Source organism: Balaenoptera borealis (genome assembly GCF_965194805.1).
Source record: "Balaenoptera borealis genome assembly, chromosome: 10".
Classification (NCBI taxonomy): Eukaryota; Metazoa; Chordata; class Mammalia; order Artiodactyla; family Balaenopteridae; genus Balaenoptera; species Balaenoptera borealis.
The window spans coordinates 13,493,919-13,513,322 of NC_138874.1; the positions used below are offsets into that span (position 1 = coordinate 13,493,919).

The 19,404-nt window shown below is 44.6% G+C and overlaps 2 protein-coding genes across 12 annotated transcripts in view; one reads left to right on the top strand and one right to left on the bottom strand.

Moving 5' to 3' along the window:
• Positions 1–1,271: 1,271 nt before the first annotated feature.
• Positions 1,272–5,038, bottom strand: LOC309635881 (uncharacterized protein; the record flags this gene model as incomplete). 4 transcript variants are annotated; one of them, XM_082407726.1, is made up of 3 exons in its annotated part: positions 1,272–1,732; positions 3,564–3,728; positions 4,048–5,038. In XM_082407726.1, the coding sequence occupies one exon, from the start codon at positions 5,036–5,038 to the stop codon at positions 4,232–4,234; it is 807 nt and encodes a 268-aa protein (XP_082263852.1). In that variant the 3' UTR covers positions 1,272–1,732; positions 3,564–3,728; positions 4,048–4,231. The 4 variants fall into 4 exon arrangements, with proteins under 4 accessions (XP_082263852.1, XP_082263851.1, XP_082263849.1 ...); XM_082407725.1 differs by having other exon boundaries at positions 3,935–5,038; XM_082407723.1 differs by lacking the exon at positions 3,564–3,728.
• EGLN1 (egl-9 family hypoxia inducible factor 1) overlaps positions 4,962–19,404 on the top strand; it is a 71,596-nt gene continuing 57,153 nt past the window's right edge. For 6 of the 8 annotated variants that reach the window (XR_014249078.1, XM_082407685.1, XM_082407682.1 and 3 more), the window contains exon 1: positions 5,019–6,070. Coding sequence is in view for 7 of the 8 variants with exons in the window: in XM_082407685.1 (XP_082263811.1) it covers positions 5,156–6,070 (915 nt within the window). In the remaining variant the exon portion in view is untranslated. Of the gene's footprint in view, positions 6,071–19,404 lie in introns of all 8 variants that reach the window. The other 2 variants (XM_082407686.1, XM_082407687.1) reach the window with 2 other exon arrangements.

A 19,404-nucleotide genomic window follows, 5' to 3' on the forward strand; every position in this document is an offset into this window, starting at 1 on the left:
TGAAGTACATCTTGCCTTTTGCGACAACATGGATGAATCTCAAGGGCATTATGCTGAGTGAAATTAGTCAAATAGAGAAAGACAAATTCTGTATGATCCCACCTACATGCGGTTTCTAAAAACCGAAAATAAAAAAACTGACTCATAGATACCAAGAATAGATTAGTGGTTGCCAGAGGCAGTGGGTTGGGGGGGCGGTGAAATGGTCCAAAGGTGTGAACTTTCAGTTATACGTAAGTCTGGGAGATCTAATGTACAGAGTGACTATAGTTAACAATACTATATTGCAGGTTTAAAAGTTGCTAAGAGAGGGGCTTCCCTGGAGGAGCAGTGGTTAAGAATACGCATGTCAATGCAGGGGACACGGGTTCAATCCCTGGTCTGGGAAGATCCCACATGTTGCGGAGCAACTAAGCCCATGCGCCACAACTACTGAGCCTGCGCTCTAGAGCCCACGAGCCACAACTACTGAGCGCACGTGCCACAACTACTGAAGCCTGCGTGCCTAGAGCCTGTGCTCCGCAACAAGAGAAGCCACCGCAATGAAAAGCCTGCCTGCCGCAACAAAGAGCAGCCCCTGCTCGCCACAACTAGAGAAAGCCCACGCTCAGCAACGAAGACCCAGTGCAGCCAAAAATAAATAAATAAATAAATAAATAAATAAATAAGTTGCTAAGAGAGAAGATCTTAAAAGTTCTCATCACAAGGAAAAAAGACTGTGTGTGAGGTGATGAATCTTAACTAAACTTCCTATGGTAATTGTTTCATAAAATATACATATATCAAATCATTATGTTGTACACCTAAAATGAATACAATGTTATATGTCAATTATAACTCAGTAAAAAATAAATTAAAAAAAAAAGGCAAAACGGAGGGAATTCCCTGGCGGTCCAGTGGTTAGGACTCCGCACTTTCACTGCCGTGGGCCCGGGTTGGATCCCCTGGTCGGGGAACCAAGATTCTGCAGCCAAAAACAAAAAAAAAAGAAAAAGAAAAGGCAAAATGGGAGGGCACAAGAATATAAAAATGTTGATAATTGTTGAAGTTGATAATTATTGACCTAATCAGGGCTGAGGTTGATTATACTACTATTTCTATCTTTGTGTATGTTTACCTTTTCCCACAAAAAAAGAGTTACAGAAAAAACTGAGCTGTCTTTAACCTGGGTTGGTGTAAGTTACTGATTGGGACTACATTAAAAGTGGGTTCAACATTAAGGTAATGTTTGTTAACAACAACAATGACAACAAAAAAACAACTCATAGTGCAATTATATTAACCCATTATATTTATATACATTATATAAATAAATCAATAAATCATTATAATGAGGAATGATTCTAAAGTTTCATGTTATATTTCTTGAGATGATCAATTTTTAACTGGATTAGTAAGTTTTAAATCATAAGCTGATAAAGTGGGTGATAGATGAATTTTCCTGAATATATACAAAGTCTATTTAAATATTTTATTTTCATAAGGGAACCACCTTGGTAGACAGTAAACCTGGTTCGACGTACGTGGGGAAGCACAGCGCATGTGTGCATCTGGCAGAACACCCAGTACAGAAGAGAGCAGGTGCTGTTTTCCAAGACACCTACTTGTGCGTGTCCCGATACTATAGTTAGAAAATGGCTCAAATTTTTAGTTGCTTTTCCCAGAACTTGAAGATCGTCTTCCTGTTTATCTTGGTGGGATGCCTATGTTGTACTTGTGATTTTTCTGTTCTCTGTAATGTATTAAAACAAGATTGTCACAGATGGGGAAACAAGAGGTCATTAGTTAACAATCAGATGTGTGATTTCCTGAGCAGAAAAGACGCTCTCTTGTGCATTTTAAACATTTTTAAAGGAGAAATAGGGCTAGTCCCTTGAGGGCAAAGCCTGTTCACTGGGCTTTCCTCAAGACTCGACACAGTCATTTCTAAATTCATTTCCTCATTTAATTCTATCCTTTGCATTTAATCTCAGTTTTGCCTCTATTTTTCTGTAAGTCTCTCATCAGTTCATAGTGGTTATTGCTTTATAGTTTTAAGTAAACATTGCCAGAAGAACAAAGGAAAGTGAAAGAGGTGGTCAATTAGCTTTGGTCCAAGTTGGTGTGATATGGAGATGACAGCACCTTTCCTTGAATTCATCCTTCAGGTTTTAGACCAGTTGATCTTCATTAGGTTTGGGGCAGGGAAAAAGTTGTACTAATTACTGGCTTTGGGAGACACAAGCCTTTGTTCTCCTCAAAGTATTAGGTAACACTCTTAGTGCTACTCATCTCATTGCCTTACTCTTGTTTCATTTTCTATAAATGGACATAATAATGGTACCCACCTCACGGCGATTGTAAAGATTAAATGAGATAATATTTGTAAAATGCTTAGAACAGAGATTGGCACATAATAGTAAGTACCCTGTAAGTGTTTATAAGATAAATTCCTGCATGACAGTGTGGATCTTCTCTGTAACATTTGAATAAATGACAACAGCTACATGCCGGTGGAGTTCTAGAATCTCCTTGGTGAACTTGTCATTCACTGGCTATTGCATGGTCAGCAGATGGTTTGGTGAAACCTCACTAATTTGGAATGAGTTCACAGGTTATTAAACCTGAGTAAGTGAAAATTCTGAAATCATCGATCTTTGGAAGTATTTGAAACACATTTTATATTTGTTCTATTCATGAAAAATTTGAAAGTGTCACATTTGACTAATTATTTTCAAGATACACATGTTCAGTTTGTGATTTTGTATACTTAATTGGAACAAAATGAAAGCTAATAAAGGTTTTGATACGGACATCTAATCTTTTAGGTAGATATCAACGAAAATACATGAAAAAAGCATAGAGAGATGTAAATACACTTCTTTGCATGCCGCAGACCTAAATAGTAATTTTTAAAGTTATTCCTGGACTACTTTTAATATCTACAAATAACTAAATTTAGAAGAATCAAGTGTTTGTAGAATGAGTGTTCCCTAGCAAACTTGAGAATACTTAATCAGTTATCATTACTACAGCAAAAGGAGGCCAAGGAAGTCTTAGATTTCACTTGTATTGAAATTATATTTTACTTTTATAATTTACGTATGTCAAAACGTTTTAAAAGCTAACTTTTTAAGCCATTTTAAAGACTTTCTAAATTAATCGATTTGAAATCTTGATTAGTGCAATGGGCAGGGCTAGCAATTCCTTTTTCTGTGTTCCCACCCCGTCCTATCCACCCTCTCTTAGGGCATTTACTCTGAGCTCTAGGTTGTCATTATTTGTTTACACGTCCGCCCCCTGCACGGAACTTATCTGTCTTCCAAAGGCCAAGCTAATTGGAATTACTGTCCTCTTTCACCAGATTGGATCCCCAGAGTACTGTTGATTTATATGGCAGAATTTAATGACAGTTTTAAGTTCTGTGTAGTTGATGAAGAGTTTCTGGATTCAGGCTAGTTTTTAAAAAAATATTCTACAAAGTGGTTTATAAGTCCTTATATTATTCTGCTTTTAACCTTACACATGTCAGCTCTTGTGTTGTTAATCTGGAAGGCTAACATCTCAAGGACTGCTGAAGTTACCTGCAGTCTATTCAGATGGTACAGAAGCCCAGCACAGCATTTCCCACATTAGCAGGTGCTCAATAAAGATGGTGAACATCGCAATCACAGCCCTTTTTATTCCAAAAATAAATGGCAGGGCGGAAAGAAACACCGTTGGCTTATTTCTGGTAAGGTTTTTAGGTACTATAAAAGAAAGAATTGTACTCATCAGAATAGCACAAATTCTAATAATAAGAGATACTTCTGTTTAACTTTAAAAGTCGTTAATGCAGTAATGCCCATTTGCCTTCCCTCCGCCCCGCGCCCTGGCCAGATCCACTTCTCAGGAGCAGTTCCAGCAGTTTGAGCTTAAGTGCCTGAATGTGGACCCTGAAATGAGCTTTGATTACCTTAGTCGACTAGGTAGCCAAACATTTTTTCACGAGGGTTTAAACTCCGCAAGATTTCACAGGATTTAAAAATGGTTAAAAAAAAAAAAAAAAAAAGCATCGAATTTCAGTACCTTTAAATTTGGCTGAAACGGGCACAGGGGCTTGGACTGACACCGCAGCAATACTTAGTTTTGTTTTTAACCATTTCGGGCCTTCCTGAAATACAGGCTGTATTGGCGTAATGGAAAAAGGAGCCTTGGAATCCTAGAGTCTGGTTTCTGGGTTCCGTCCCGGTTCTGCGTGACCTTGGGCAAGTTACTTTACTTCTCTGAATTTCCGTTTCCTCCGATGCAACACGACGATGGCAGTAGCCACCTTGCAACGTAGTCTGGAGCGCGCCTGGAACACACCCAGTCGGCCGCACACAAACAGCAGCCATATTAAGGCCGCCCAGCTCCGCGACGACCTCGCGGCCGCGCTCTGCCCAGCAGGTGTCGGTACCGCCCGGAGCGCGGGCCCGGCGGCGGCGGCGGCGCGGACCCCTCCCTTCCGCCGCTCTCGGGCCTGCCCCTCGGCGTCTCCGGGCGGGCCGCGGCAGCGTCCCGGGCCCGCCCCGGACGCAGTTGGCGAGGGCGGCGAGGGCCCCGAGGGCACCAGACCGGGCTCCGAGCCCCAGTCGGCCCAGTGCGGTAGAGCGGAGGCGGCCCGGGCACCGCCTGCGCCCGAGCGCGAGCGCGCGGCCACCGCCCCCTCGGCCCACCCCTCGCCCTGCCCCGCCCCCCGCCCTCGCGCGCCGCCCGCCCGGGTCGCAGCGGGGCCGTGGTGTACGTGCAGAGCGCGCAGAGCGAGTGGCGCCCGCACGCCCTGCGCTGCTCCGCGGGCCGAGCCGGGCCGCCCGGGACGCTGAGGCGGCGGCGGCCGAGGCGGCGGATCTCGCGCGCCGGGCCCGCGTGCCCGAGCGGAGGTCGCCGTCCGCCGCGCAGGCCGCGCTCCTTCAGCCCGCGGCGGCGATGAGGCGCTGAGGCGGCGGCCGGCGCCGCGCGGCGGGACCGGAGGACGAGGAAGCGGCCCGGCCGAGGGCGCGGGGCGCCGGCCTCCCGAGGCGAGGGGCGGCGGGTGCATGGCGCAGTGACGGCCCTTGCGGCTCCGCCCGCTCCCCGGCCCCAGGCGAGGCCGTCCGGCCGCCACCCCTCCTGCTCGGCCGCCGCCTCCACCGCCGCCGCCGCCGCCGCCGCCGCCATGGCCAATGACAGCGGCGGGCCCGGCGGGCCGAGCCCGAGCGAGCGAGACCGGCAGTACTGCGAGCTGTGCGGGAAGATGGAGAACCTGCTGCGCTGCAGCCGCTGCCGCAGCTCCTTCTACTGCAGCAAGGAGCACCAGCGCCAGGACTGGAAGAAGCACAAGCTCGTGTGCCAGGGCGGCGAGGGCGCCCTCGCCTCCGGAGCGGGCCAGCCCCAGCATCCCGGCCCCGCGCCGCCGCCCAGGGCCGCCGGGGCCGGGGCCAGGGAGGCCAGGAAGGCGGCGCCGCGCCGGGACAGAGCCGCCGCCGCCGAGGCCGCGGGCCCGCGGGTCGCCGGAGACGCGGCCAAGGCGAAGGCCAAGCCGGCGGCCGGCCCCGCGGCGGCCGCGTCCCCGCCTCGCGCGGCGCCCGGCGGCCAGGGCCCGGCGGCGGCGACCGCCGCCGAGGCGGAGCCCGCGAAGGAGGAGCCGCTGGCCCGCTCGTCGCTGTACCAGGAGAAGGCGAACCTGTACCCGCCGAGCAGCGCGCCGGGCGAGGCGCTGAGCCCCGGCGGCGGCCTGCGGCCCAACGGGCAGACGAAGCCGCTGCCGGCGCTGAAGCTGGCGCTGGAGTACATCGTGCCCTGCATGAACAAGCACGGCATCTGCGTGGTGGACGACTTCTTGGGCAAGGAGACCGGGCAGCAGATCGGCGACGAGGTGCGCGCCCTGCACGACACCGGCAAGTTCACGGACGGGCAGCTGGTCAGCCAGAAGAGCGACTCGTCCAAGGACATCCGAGGCGATAAGATCACCTGGATCGAGGGCAAGGAGCCCGGCTGCGAAACCATCGGGCTGCTCATGAGCAGCATGGACGACCTGATCCGCCACTGTAACGGGAAGCTGGGCAACTACAAGATCAATGGCCGGACGAAAGTAAGTGTGTGCCGGGAGTGGGCGCGGGGCGAGGGAACGCGGTGTGTGTGTGTGTGTGTGTGTGTGTAAAAGGGGTTTCCTTCTTGTGCAGCACCCCGTGGAGCAAACGGATAGCATCCACCTCCTGCCGGCTCACACCCTCCTGCGTCTGATTGCACGGTCTTCTGGCTAAACTTAGGCTCTCCCTTGAACTTTGCAGTTTTCTCTTTTCCCTCGCACAGTGAGTCGGCTCAAGCCTCGCTGGAGCTCTAGGCGCCCGACGGGGATGATTGGAGTGCTACCCGAAGCAAGTGCTGGTTCCGCATCAGCCTTGTGTTTGCAGCGGCTCTTAAAGTCCCCGTGGGCTTTGAACCACTCATCAGCTTCCGACTTCCACAGTCGAATGTTGTGTTTAGTGAGGAACCTGCCAGCCGCCCACAGAAAGGTGCATTTAAAATAAGCGTTTAGGCCGAAGACTCCTTACATTCAGGAAGAGCCCGGCCGTTCCCCTCCCCCTCTTACAGCTCTCATCCCTCTCCCTGTTCCTGCTGTTTTGAAACCCACTGCTATACGGGGGAAGAAGTATTTCCGTTTTCAGACCGCTCAGTGTAGGTAGGTTACATTTTTAGCATAGGTTTCCTTTATTTGCTTTTGTTAGTATAATCCCGCTGTTGAAAAAGAACTGTTTTGTAGCTTCCTGGAAAAAAAACCCAAAACCCCCATGGAATTGGAGCAGGAGAGAGGGCTCCCTCTTAAGTCTCGATTTGGTGAAATCTTTGTTTTCTCTTGACTGTTGTAGTTTTTCCCCAACAGATTCTTCCGTTCCTACCTGGTCTGATGGCTCTTGCCTCCTCACTGTGGTAAATGATAGACTCTCCTTCTCTGTACTCTCTTGTGGTTCTTTTCCATTTTACTCCCCAGATCTTAATCTTTTCTTTGTATCCAGCTCCACTCCGGGCCACCCTACTCCACCCTCCTCCACCATCCATCTCTGTCTGATCTTGTGAGTTTGAGGAGATTGTTCAGGAGATCATCGCACGTGGGTGTTTGTACACAGACACTGACTCTTCCCAGTAGTTCTTTTGTGTGTGTCAGACCATCTGTTTTGACAGTCATTACGTGTGACTCTCAGACTGCCCAAAAGGCTAGGCATAGGCAATGAGGAAAGTTCTAAACGGGAAAATTTGGTGGGAAAAGACAAGGTAAAGTCTAGTTTACGCATTGCTGCTTCGTTGCTGGATGAAGGCACGTGTCTTAATATCATACGGTCGCCAAAAAAAAAAAAAAAAAGGTGAACACTTGCTTAACACTAAGCTGGAAGGAAAAAAGAGCCTGATTAAATGCCAACTTCGGTCTTTAATGCAATTCTCATTTGTATACGTATATATTTTTTTAATTTGTTATGGATCAAATCTGAAACTAGCCATCAACCCTAGAGGAAGGAAAGTTTGAAAAAGCTTGAAGGCATATTAATGTAACTGTACAAAACTGACCGAAGTGTGTATATAGTTGGGGCACAAGCTTCAGGTGAAGTCATGAAGAAGATAATGTCCTGAATCTTCCTCGCTCTGCTTTCCTTAGTTAATTTAGCTTTCCAAGTTAAGCTAAATCCTCTTCTCTCCTATCTTCCTGTTTTTACCTGCCCTTCTCAGGGAAGGGACAGCAGTCAGCCTACCTCTTACCAAAAGGGCCTCCTAATGGGGAGGCTGTTAGAGAATAGCCACCTCTTCCCTCAGGAGTGCCAGTGGTTGAAGGGCCATTTAGGTTTTAGATCACCTGACTACACAGGTCATGTGAAGGAAGGATGGATTTTAAACTCTTTAGATTTTGATCTTATGCTCACGTTAATTTTAGGGGCACAATTTCAGGATCTGTGAATGGTTTTAGGGAATCCCTTTCATTGTACTTCTTGGTTGAGAGAGGTTTTGGTAATCTTGTTTGATTGTGTAGTTTAAGCATTCCTAAGAGAAGCTAAAGATGCTTGCTTGGGGGGAATGGAAAGGCAATCAGATTACCAGCCACCATATACTGAGCAACCTCAGTGTGCTGGGCGCCAGGTTAGGCTCAATACAGCCATGGTCACAGTAATTTTAATCCTATGACATCGGTAGCATTATTCTTAATGTACGTTTGAGGATATTTTAGCTCTGACTTGGCTAAGGCCTGCCACTTATGATAACCTAGCTGGGATTCAAACTTAGGTCATTCAGACATCAAGCCCTGTGCTTTTTCTACTACACTGGATATGGGTAGGATATTAAATGAGAAGATGTAGATTACTTAGCACACTCTTGGAACTAAAATTTAATATACATATTTTGTTGACAGTGAGAGCATTAGCCTTGTATGTGAATAATTGTAGTTTATCTTTGGACTGTAGGAACTTCTTTTATTACAATGTTTGTTTCAGATAGTGACTGAAAAGCCAGTTAAATTTATCTGCCTGGATCATGCTTATACTCCTAAGAGAGGCAGAATATGGGTACTATATGTGATTGCAGAGAGGGTCTTCAGTTAAGGGTTTTATTGTCCTTTACGACATTATAGTGATTTTAAAAGGTATTTGCCTCAAATGTGTGGTATTTTTCTCACATAGATTTTCACAGCAACTCTGTAAAATATTTAGGTTGTTGGTGTATTATCCCTGTTTACAGATGAGGAAAGTGACCTCAGGAAAGGTCACTTGTTGGAAATCCTGCAGCATACCAGGACTTAAATTCAGGTTTTCTGACCGAGATTTGGTGTTCTTCATTTACACTGTCTATCCTGTATGGTCTTTGTGCATGTCAGTGCCTGATAATCAGATGATGTATAATTTATAATTGGCTGTGGCTCATTCAGTATATTCTTGGATTTCTCCCAAGTTTCTGCTTCCAGCGCGCTTATCTGGCCACTGTTTGTCCAGCTACTTTAAAAGAGGAACCCCAAGGGAAAGATGAAGAAATACAGGAAAAAAACAGGAACATGATCGTGGCCACTGAGCTCCAGTTTCCACTTTCTCTGGTCCTTTTTTGGGATTTTCCCCCTTTTTGCCCTTAAACTGCCCTTTGATCCTTTATCCTTTCTCACACCCTTTCTTCCATCAAGAAGACTTGCAGCGATGTCCAAGAGGAAGGAGGCACGGCCTGCTGATTTGTGAAGAGTAGCTTTGGGTGGGCTGTAAGAAATCATAGGTGCCTTTACTTGGGGTAGAGGAAGAAGAATGCAGAGGAGTGCAGATCCTGGGAAAACGTGCAACTATTCACTTGGAGTTTCTTTTTTTTTTTTTTTTTAATTTATTTGTTTTATTTATTTATTTTTGGCTGCGTTGGGTCTTCGTTGCTGCACACGGGCTTTCTCTAGCTGCGGCGAGCGGGGGCTACTCTTCGTTGCGGTGCGCGGGCTTCTCACTGCGGTGGCTTCTCGTTGCAGAGCACGGGCTCTAGGCGCGCAGGCTTCAGTAGTTGCGGGACGTGGGCTCAGTAGTTGTGGCTCGCGGGCTTAGTCGCTCTGTGGCATGTGGGATCTTCCCGGACCAGGGCTCGAACCCGTGTCCCCTACAGTGGCAGGCGGATTCTTAACCACTGCGCCACCAGGGAAGCTCTCAGTTGGAGTTTCTTAACCACTCTGAAGGAAAACATTTGCCTGTTACAATAAAACTACTAGAATCATATACATGTTTTTGGAATTTTGTCTAGAACTTACTCTGTTCAATTAAAATGTACATAAAGAGAAGGAGTGATAAAATAAGACCAATAAGCAGCAGATTCTATTCCTGAGATGTTTCACCAGTCCTGCAGTTAATTGGGCAGCTCTAGCTGATTTTGGCTTTTAGAGCAAAGGGTAGGATAAGGAAAGACCTGATCCTTTATTATCACTACCATAGAGATGTGGTGTCAGTCCTCTTAGATGTTACAAACAAAACCAAACAAAACTGCCTTCTCAATCTACTTCTGCCACTTTCTCTATACTCTTGGCTCCCAGGATGTACTAATTGAAACAGCTTGTTTAATGTTTTCATAGCTACATCAGAGTTCAAGATCAAAGTCAATTATTCTGTATTCAGAAAGGCTGAAAATATTACAACTTCCGTAATAGCACTTTTGCATAGTGCTTTACTGTTTTAAAAGAGAGGCAGGTGGACTGAAAGAGTAGTCTTAATAGGTTGTGGCAACCAAGTTCAACTTTGTAGGAAAACATTTCGTACGGTGAATTAGTGTATGTGTAGTTTACGTATATGGTAACTTCTTTAATTCTAAAGGAATTTTAGTTTAAATTAACAGGTTGTTGGTTTTTCAAAAATGTTTATAGCTCTTCCCTTATCTACCGCCTAATAAGCCACAAAAATTTCCTGCAAAACCTTAGTCACACAGGAGGAGAGCGTCTGAACGTAGAAGGATAGTGGACTTTGTGCTGCTGTGAAACCTGGCTTGGATTCTGGATCTGCCACTGTTTCTGTGTCCTTGAGCCAGTTGCTTAAGCTTTCTGAGCCTCAGTTATTCCATTTGGAAAATGGTGTTAAATGATGCCTGTCTTTTCTGTCTCTCAGGCTTGCTGTGAGGAACGTATATAATCTTGCACGTAAAGGCACTTTTTTAATTGTAAAGCACTATGCAAAAGTGTCCTTAACTTACTCTTCTCATTTAGAAAATTTTCTAGTTTTCTGATTTCTTTCTTTAAAAGAGTTCTGTGCTTTTCCTGTCTTTTCCTCTTTAATAAGCTAGAGGAAAAAAGACTTTAGAATGATCACCCATTTTTGACTATTTTTGACTTCCCCTCCATACACACACACACACTTTTTTTTTTAAACAGAGGAAATAAGTCCCAGAGAGGTTAAGTGCCTTGTTCAAGGTCAGAGAGCTGGTTAGTGATTTACTTCATTCTTATATCTGCACCTTAATGCTGCATCTCATGTAAAAATCACGTGTTCCCACTTAACTAATTTTGGTGTCTTTTATGCCATTTTTGAGGCTACGCTTGAACACTTATGACTTCCTTTTCTTCTCCCTTTTACTCCTGTCACTCTACAGTTTGGCTTATCTGACATTCTAGTTTAAATTTTCCTCCTTTCGATAATTCCTCCCTAATTTCCCTAGATGTCCTTTATTTGCCTCCTTTTTCCCTCTTTTGTTAAAGCCATTTTCCCTGAAGCAGGCCCACTCTCTCTTATTTCCTTAGTTGGAACTGTCTTTCTGCTCTGTGTGTCTGATTTAAATGTTTATTCTCTGTTTTCCTTTCCCCCTTTTTCCCCTATTAGGCATGAAGTCTGTCTTTGTTCATCTTCTAGCATGTTCTCTGAAGCCTGTGCCTTCCCAGTATGCCTTTGGATTGATGTTATCAGCTTAGTTGTTTTTATTTAATTTTTCTCTTTAGGCTTTTAAAGCAACACCAAATGTTTCAGTCTCCCTTTCGTTTGCACACATTCCTGATCAGTGTTTCATAGATGCATTTTAGTGCTGCATTTGCATTCTACCTCCTTTTCCACTATGCCCTTGTTTCTGCACCTGAAACATTGTGACCACAGGATGGCATTCAGATGATTATTTGAACCACATTCATGGCTTGTCTTTGACTCTTTCTGTTCCAGCTAAAAACTTTCTATTCTAAAAAACAAAACAAAGAAACAACCAAAAAAACTGACAGATGATTAACCAAAGTCTTCCCTTAAAATGGTTTATTTCACACCTGTATTCCTTAGCCCAGACTCTGAATTGTTCTGCCATCTTTATTGGAATGTTTTGTGTTTCATTATCACATTTTTCCAGAACCAAGTCACTGTTTTATTTCTGAAGAGCTTGGATCGTATCTGTACCCTCTGTCTGTTTGCTCGCTGAAATCACCGTAAAATTTTCTTGGGTCTGGAGTTCTCATTTTCTTTATTCAGTGTCCCAAATCCCGTTTCTTTACCAAAGCGAAATACACGTACTCTTGCTCCTCCTGTCGTGTTCTCTGAGTCTTGTTTTGATAGTCTTTTCATGCGTTCGTTGAGTCAACAAATGACATGAAGTGAGTACTTTGCATGCACAGGTACTGTCCTAGGAGCTGGAATACCTGAACAACAAGAACGAAAATGCCCCATTCTCATGGAGCTTAAATTCCACTTGAGGCAGGTGAGGGGCAGGGAGAGACAGTTAATAAAGAGATGGATGAGTAAGTGCATGACACGTTAGGTGGTAAATATTAAGACAAAAAAATAAACAAGGTAAGGACAGAGTGACCAGGGGGTTTTCTTTTACATAGGATTGATAAAGTAATACGATATTACGTAGAGGCTTGAATGAAGTGAGGGCCCGGGTTACAGGGGTACGTGGGAGAAGAACATTCCAAGTAGAGGTACTAAGTAGCACATACAGCGGCCCTGACGTGGGGTGTGCTTGGCGTGTTCAGAACACAGCAAGGAGGAGGTCAGTGCGGCTCGAGCGGAGCGGAGGGGAGGGGACGGGCGAGAGCATGGTAGGAGGTGGGGTCAGTAAAGCGGGGCTTGGGAAGTAAGGTTGGTTCCTGTGGGGTTTCGCCTGTGAGCCGTGGCAGGAGCTCTGGGTTGTATCCTAGGTGACACGGGAGGCCCCTGGAGAGCTTGTTCTAGGAGATCTCCGTGGCTGCTGTGGGGGGCAGATGGGAGGGAGCGAGAGTGGAAGCAGGGGCACCAGGTGGGAAATTGTTCCAGCAGCCTTGGCCCCAGGAGATGGTCGCTCCCATTACAGCAGTAGCTGCAGACCTGTGGAGAATTAGTTGGATTCTGGATATATTTTGAAAGTAGACTCAGTGAGATTTGCCGATGGATTAGTCGGAGGAATGAGAGAAAGGAAGGAGTTGAGAATGTCTCCATGTTTTTGGCTTGAGTAACTGGAAGGAGATAATTATTATTTCATCTTGCTCCAACCCTCCTGCTTTCCTCCTCTTGCCCGGCTCTTTCAGTTTCCATTTATAGCAGATTGTTGACACTTATTTCGCAGCTCAATCCAGAGGAGAAAAGTTCCGTGCTCTGCTTGTGCACATTCCTTCAGATTGGCTGTGCTTGCTGCTACTGCTGTTGACCTCACAGCGCCATCCTTTCTTCTCCAGAGGCTTTATGGCTTCTTTGCACAGTACGCTCTCATCAGCTCTGCCCCTGGGGCTGCCTGCGGGAATTACTGCACGACATCTTGCTGAACTCCTGGTGCTGTCGACAAGTAGGTCTGTGCTCTCTTACATGAACTGCTCACTTAAGATGGCTTGTAGATACAAATCCATGTAAAAAGAATTACAGAGATTCTGAAATTTAGGGAAACATTGGAGAAAATTGAATGGTTCAACATGAGAGACAAGCATAGATTTAGAAATTTCAAAATAAAATTAGAAATAGAACATCTTTGTTTAAACATGCTGTTGGAAGTAAAGCTATTGTAGAAAATTGAGAAGAGGTAGAATGACCGTGAAATATCAAAAATAATTCCTGACATATAGATGCAAACAACTATGTGATAGCTTAGTAGGAAAAGAAGGGGGAAGTTTATGATCCCTTAGGGATCTGAAAAGATAGCAGAGAAATACAGCTCTCATCCCCTTGATGAGGGGCCTGACCCTGGAATTAGAAATAGAAGTACCACCTGTCAGATGGGAAGAGATAGGGTTAAAATTAGAATATAGTATCCAGGCCTTTTAAGCATAGGAAAGCTTGCTTTTGACTTTAGGGTAAGGAGGGTCACAGAAGTATGGGTAAACATTAGAATACTCTATATGAAATGATTAAAAAAAATTAAAACCTGAAAGGTCAAACTTGAGCTCTAGAATTGAGGAACCTTATAATCTCAACTTAATTCAAACAACTTCAGTTTCAGCCTGATTTTTGTATACATGGGAAACGTCAAATCCAGCCAGTTAATTGAAAGAGTCTAATCAGGAGTTTGAGTTATTAAAAGATTGGCCGCATCTGAATTTTTTCTCATTAATATTGGTACTCAACTCTCATCTGTAGATGGTAACTAGAGGTTCTGAGTCCATAGTTTTGTCAGTAATTATCCTCTATTCTATCTCTAGGCATTTTTTACCGTCTATTATGTCTTCCACTGACTTCTGTTAGCATTACTTCTCTGAAATACAACCTTGAAAGTTACTTTTTAATTAGAAAATTGCGTGATTTCCCCCCATAGGCCAGGTCTTCGTGCTGCTTCAGTAGCACTATTGACCACCCCACCTCTAAAGTCTTTGATCACTCATTTACTAGCCTGGATCTGAGCCTTTCAAGTGTTGTTTTCTCAGAATACTTTTCAGAATTTTCCTTATTTTCTCAGCTTCTAACTGTAGTTTTTTCTTAAAGCTCAGTTCTTAGCTTTCTGCTCAGCACTGTGAGAAGACACATGTCGGGGGAACTTGAAGCATCTATATTTCTAGACTTTTCTTCTCAGCTTATATTAGTTATCTGTTGCTATGTAACAATGTAACAAGTTGGACCAAAATGTAGTGACTTAAAATAACACACATTTATTATTTCAGCTTCTGTAGATCAGGAACCTGGGCACAGCCTAGTGGCTTCGCTGCCTCTCACGAGGCTGCAGTCAAGGCGTCAGCCAGGGTCGGTGGTCTCCTCCAGAGGCTCAGCTGGGGAAGGATCTGCTTCCAGGCCCACTCAGTGGCTATCAGCAGCGTTCAGTTTCTCGTGGGTTGTTGGACTGAGGACCTCAGTTCCTTGCCATGTGGGCCTCTCCAACACAGCAGCTTGCTTCATCAAAGTATGCAAATCAAAAAGGCAGTAAAGAATCCTCTATCAAGACTGAAGTCCCAGACTTTTGTAACTTAACCACAGATGTGACATCCCATCACCTGTGCTGTATTTTTTTGGTTAGATCAAGTCACTAGGTTCATTTCACACTCAAGGGGAAGTAATTACACAAGGGTGTGAATACCATTTCTTAAGTTGCTTCTTCCTTTATAGTGTTTCCCCCTGAAGTGAGACTGTTTGTTTTATTTATTTATTTATTTATTTTTATTTTATTTATTTTTGGCTGTGTTGGGTCTTCCTTGCTGCGCGTGGGCTTTCTCTAGTTGCAGTGAGCGGGGGCTGCTCTTCATTGTGGTGCACGGGCTTCTCATTGCAGCGGCTTCTCTTGTTGCGGAGTATGGGCTCTAGGTGCGCAGGCTTCAGTAGTTGTGGCACGTGGGCTCAGTAGTTGTGGCTCGCGGACTCTAGAGCGCAGGCTCAGTAGTTGTGGCGCACGGGCTTAGCTGCTCTGCGGCGTGTGGGATCTTCCCGGACCAGGGCTCGAACCCGTGTCCCCTGCATTGGCAGGTGGATTCTCAACCACTGCGCCACCAGGGAAGCCCTGAAGTGATAGTTTCAATGGTCTGTGGTTTGTCTTCTCTTTTTGCTCTGGTCTATATCTTTTTCTCCCTGGGTGCTCTTATGTGCTGGAGGAAGCACAAGTTCTTAAGCTAGTTTGCCTGTGTTCAAGCTCTTGTTTTGCTACTTAATTGCGCTCTGATTTTAGGCAAATTTTCTAACAAAGTATCGCTTTCTCATCAGTATATTAGGAGTTAATAATGGTACCTAATTCAATAAGGTTTGTTTAGAGATAGGTGAGATACATGAGAAATGCTCAGCAGATTATCAGTGTTCATTTAATATTAGCTGTAACTATAATAACAGAAGGAGGAGGAGGAGAGCAACCATGACTTCAGCTATTAGGATTTCTTCAAGACTCCTTGATCCGTCTCTTACCCTGGCATCTGTAAAGGACTAAAGGACGTCTCCACTTGAATGTTCTACAAGTACTGCAAACCCAGCATGGTTAAGACTGAAGTTTCCTCTTGGAGGGGATCAGGGTTGGTGGGGCTCTCTGATGGGAGAACAGGTTTAAAACTGAACCTGTTTGCAAAACCCATTTATTTTTTCAACAACTATTTACGGTGTCTAATATATGCCCGGATCAATGCTAGGCACTGAGAGTACCATGATGCCCAGGTCAAGGTAATTCTCTCTGCCCTTCCCAAGTTTATTGTCTGAGGGGAAGATAACACTGAACCTGCAGTTCCATGTGTGATGGATGTTTATGAAATGTACTGGAGCCCATGGGAGCATGTTAGAGGAGACCTAGGTTGGTCTGCAAGCCAGGAAAGGTGTCCTTGAAGAAGCAGTTATTTAGACAGACTTCCGATGGATGAGTTCATTTCAGTGGAATAAGTCCAGTGAAAGTCTTCAAGTCTGAAAAAGCATGATGTTTTAGAGGAACATTCTTTCCTTTATCAGTATGTAAATTTTGCTCACTTAAAAATTATTTCCTGTGTCTTGTTCCTCATTCCCGTTTACACTTTCCTAAGAGACTCATCCTTGTCTCTGTCCTAGATCATTAGAAACGCCTACTTTTTCTCTTTTTGGATCTTTCCTTACCAGTCCAGTCTATCCTTTACCTCTCGTGTTATCTTTCTGAAACACAGATCATATCACTCTGCTGCTTGAAAAATATGTTTCCCCTTCAAGTCTTGGTATGCCATACAGATATTTTTTTTTTTTAATAAATTTATCCATTTATTTATATTCATTTTTGGCTGCGTTGGGTCTTCATTGCTGCACGCGGGCTTTCCCCAGTTTCAGCGAGCGGGGGCCACCCTTGGCTGCAGTGCGCTGGCTTCTCACTGCAGTGGCTTCTCTTGTTGCAGAGCACGGGCTCCAGGCACGCAGGCTTCAGTAGTTGTGGCACACGGGCTCAGTAGTTGTGGCTCACAGGCTCTGGAGCGCAGGCTCAGTAGTTGGGGCACACGGGCTTAGTTGCTCTGCAGCATGTGGGATCTTCCCGGACCAGGGCTCGAACCCGTGTCCCCTGCATTGGCAGGCGGATTCTTAACCACTGAGCCACCAGGGAAGCCCCATACAGATATTTTTTTTAAGGAATGTTTCATTTCCCATCGTGTACTTTCTGCTGCAGCCACTGGAGCCTACTTGCAGGTTCCTTGAACTGCATTCATCTTCTCTCTCTGCATTTCTACCTCTCTGCATTTCTGTGTGGAAAGGTAGTAGGGAGGCTTCCCCAGCCTCCTTGCCCCAGTTCTTCTAAGCAGAATTATACCTCTGTCTTGTCCGTTGCTGTGGCACTTCTTATCACTGATGGAGCACCTTCGACAGTGGTGGGTTTCCTCCACTGCTTGTGAGCCACATTAGGATAAGACCCCTGTCTTACTCATGTTGATAGACTCAGCTTCTTGCATCGGGCACTCAGTATTATATTTGGATTTTCACTGTACCACCCTGAGATTTTTAATCGCTTTATACCTGGACTGTTATACAATATTATTATTTAATTCATTCTTCTCCATGTACCACCTACATCTATCTAATATAAATTTACTAACACTTATAAAAATCTTACTCAAAAGTCTTCTGAGGTTTATTTAAAGGATACAATTTGATTCCTAGGCACTTAATGCTCCCCAGCTACTTAGGCCCACCGCACCTATCTACCCTTATTTGCTACCCCTCTTTGAAATACAGCCACTATTTCAGCCAGACTATTTTCTGCCTTTTTGCTTCACTTCTCACTCCTCCCAGCACGTCTGTGAGTTCTTTGACTGGTTTATGCTCCCAGGATTCAGATCTTATGCATCCCTTAGCATCTAGCTTAAGTCCCATCCCCCATATCTCCCTGAACTCTGAATCTCCATTGATCTCTCTTTTCTCAAAAACTTTGTATATCTTTTATTCCTGAAGTATCTTCTCCAGAAAGTTATAAGGGCAAGGGGAGCCGTATTATATACTCTTTGGTCTTACACAAAGCACCTTTTGTTGTTCTTGTTATTTATTATTCATATGTTAACACTTAGTGAATTGCCCTCAACCAACCTGCCGTGTACCTCACCTCTGCTTCCCCTCTTTCTATCCATTTTCTAAAACTACAGTAAGACTTTTTGAAAGTCTGTGAGCATTTTCATCCTATTGTGGTCTCTCTCCTTTCTATGCTTACTATGCTATTTCCAGTCCCTATTTTCCAGATAAAAATAACCCAGGCCAACATGGCCTAAACTATTTTTAACTCCAAGTACTGGGAGAAAGGTCTGAAAGTGAAATGAAGTTTTAGCCACTGCCTTGGCCCACGGTCAGTTGGTAGGTTACGCATTGTGGTAGAAGCCCGCACGTCCATGAATCTCGAGGGCAGAGTGCATGTATGTCTTGCCTCCCTCATCCCCACCGGTGAGAATCCCCAGGGAACCTGTGTCACTTCAAAACAAAGCTGCATAATAGACACTATGTTGAAAGTGACCTCTTACATACTCTTCTCTGTGACCTAGGAGAGAAGCTTGTGCCTAGCAAGCTGACACAAAGCTCGACATTTTCTATACCGTGGGATTGATGTGCAAAGTTAAAATTTTTCAGGAGCAAAATTATCATAGTTTTGATTTGGTTTTAGTATTTGGTAATTTATTCAAAATTTTAGATCACATTAAAGGAGTTGTATTTACATTTACATTTTTATGCTTAAAAAGAATTTCACTTTCCAACTTTGCTTGATTTTGGTATTTAGAATGTATTTTCATTCTCTGAGAACAGTTTTCTAGTTGGAGGAAAGTAGCTTGAGATTTAATGTTTACCGCAGATAATTTATGTGCAAAGAATGGGCGTAGTTTTGGGTGGCTACAGTCCAGAGTATTTGGAATCAAATTTCTTCAATGAAGAAAATTTTGGCTAAAAATCACGTATGATAATAAAATAGCACCCCTCTCCAGTAGCTTACACTTTTTGTTTCAAGGTAATTATATACACTTGTGGTTCATAACTTTGTTTTGCATCTGGACCCCTTTAGGAATCTAATTGTAGCCATGCACCTTCTCACCCTAAAAATGAACATACCTGCATGTTTTGCTTATACTAAAGCCCATCCATAGACCGTACAGTAAGAACCCCTGTTATAAGAAGAGTTCTAAAGAACAGAACAAAACAAAAAAATTTTAAGCTTTTCGTGTCTCCCCCTTTCCTTTTCGTGCCTGGTTATGGTTGAGGGAGGTTTCTGTATTTATTCAGTTGCCGTTCTCGACCCGTGTCCACAGAACTCTGCTTTGAATTTTTTCCCTCCATGATAGTAGTCAATTTAAGTTATGGAGACCCAGATAAAGGATATATACTATAACTTAAATCTAGTGGTATAGATGTACAGACTTCTGAAAGATGTTTGCCTTGTACAATCTGGCTATATAACAAAGCAAAGTTAACTGTTGTGTACCAGGTTGGAAACCGTGACCTTAGGGAGAATGCCTTCCCAGAGGGCACACCTCTGCAAGTACGTCTGCTAGGTTATCCTTGCTTTAGAATTCTAGATGTGCAGTTTTGCCATAAAAGACTGAGATCCTTTATCACCAATAAATAACACTGGATTGTGATTCTTTCTCTTCTCCCTCTTTCCCTTTACACT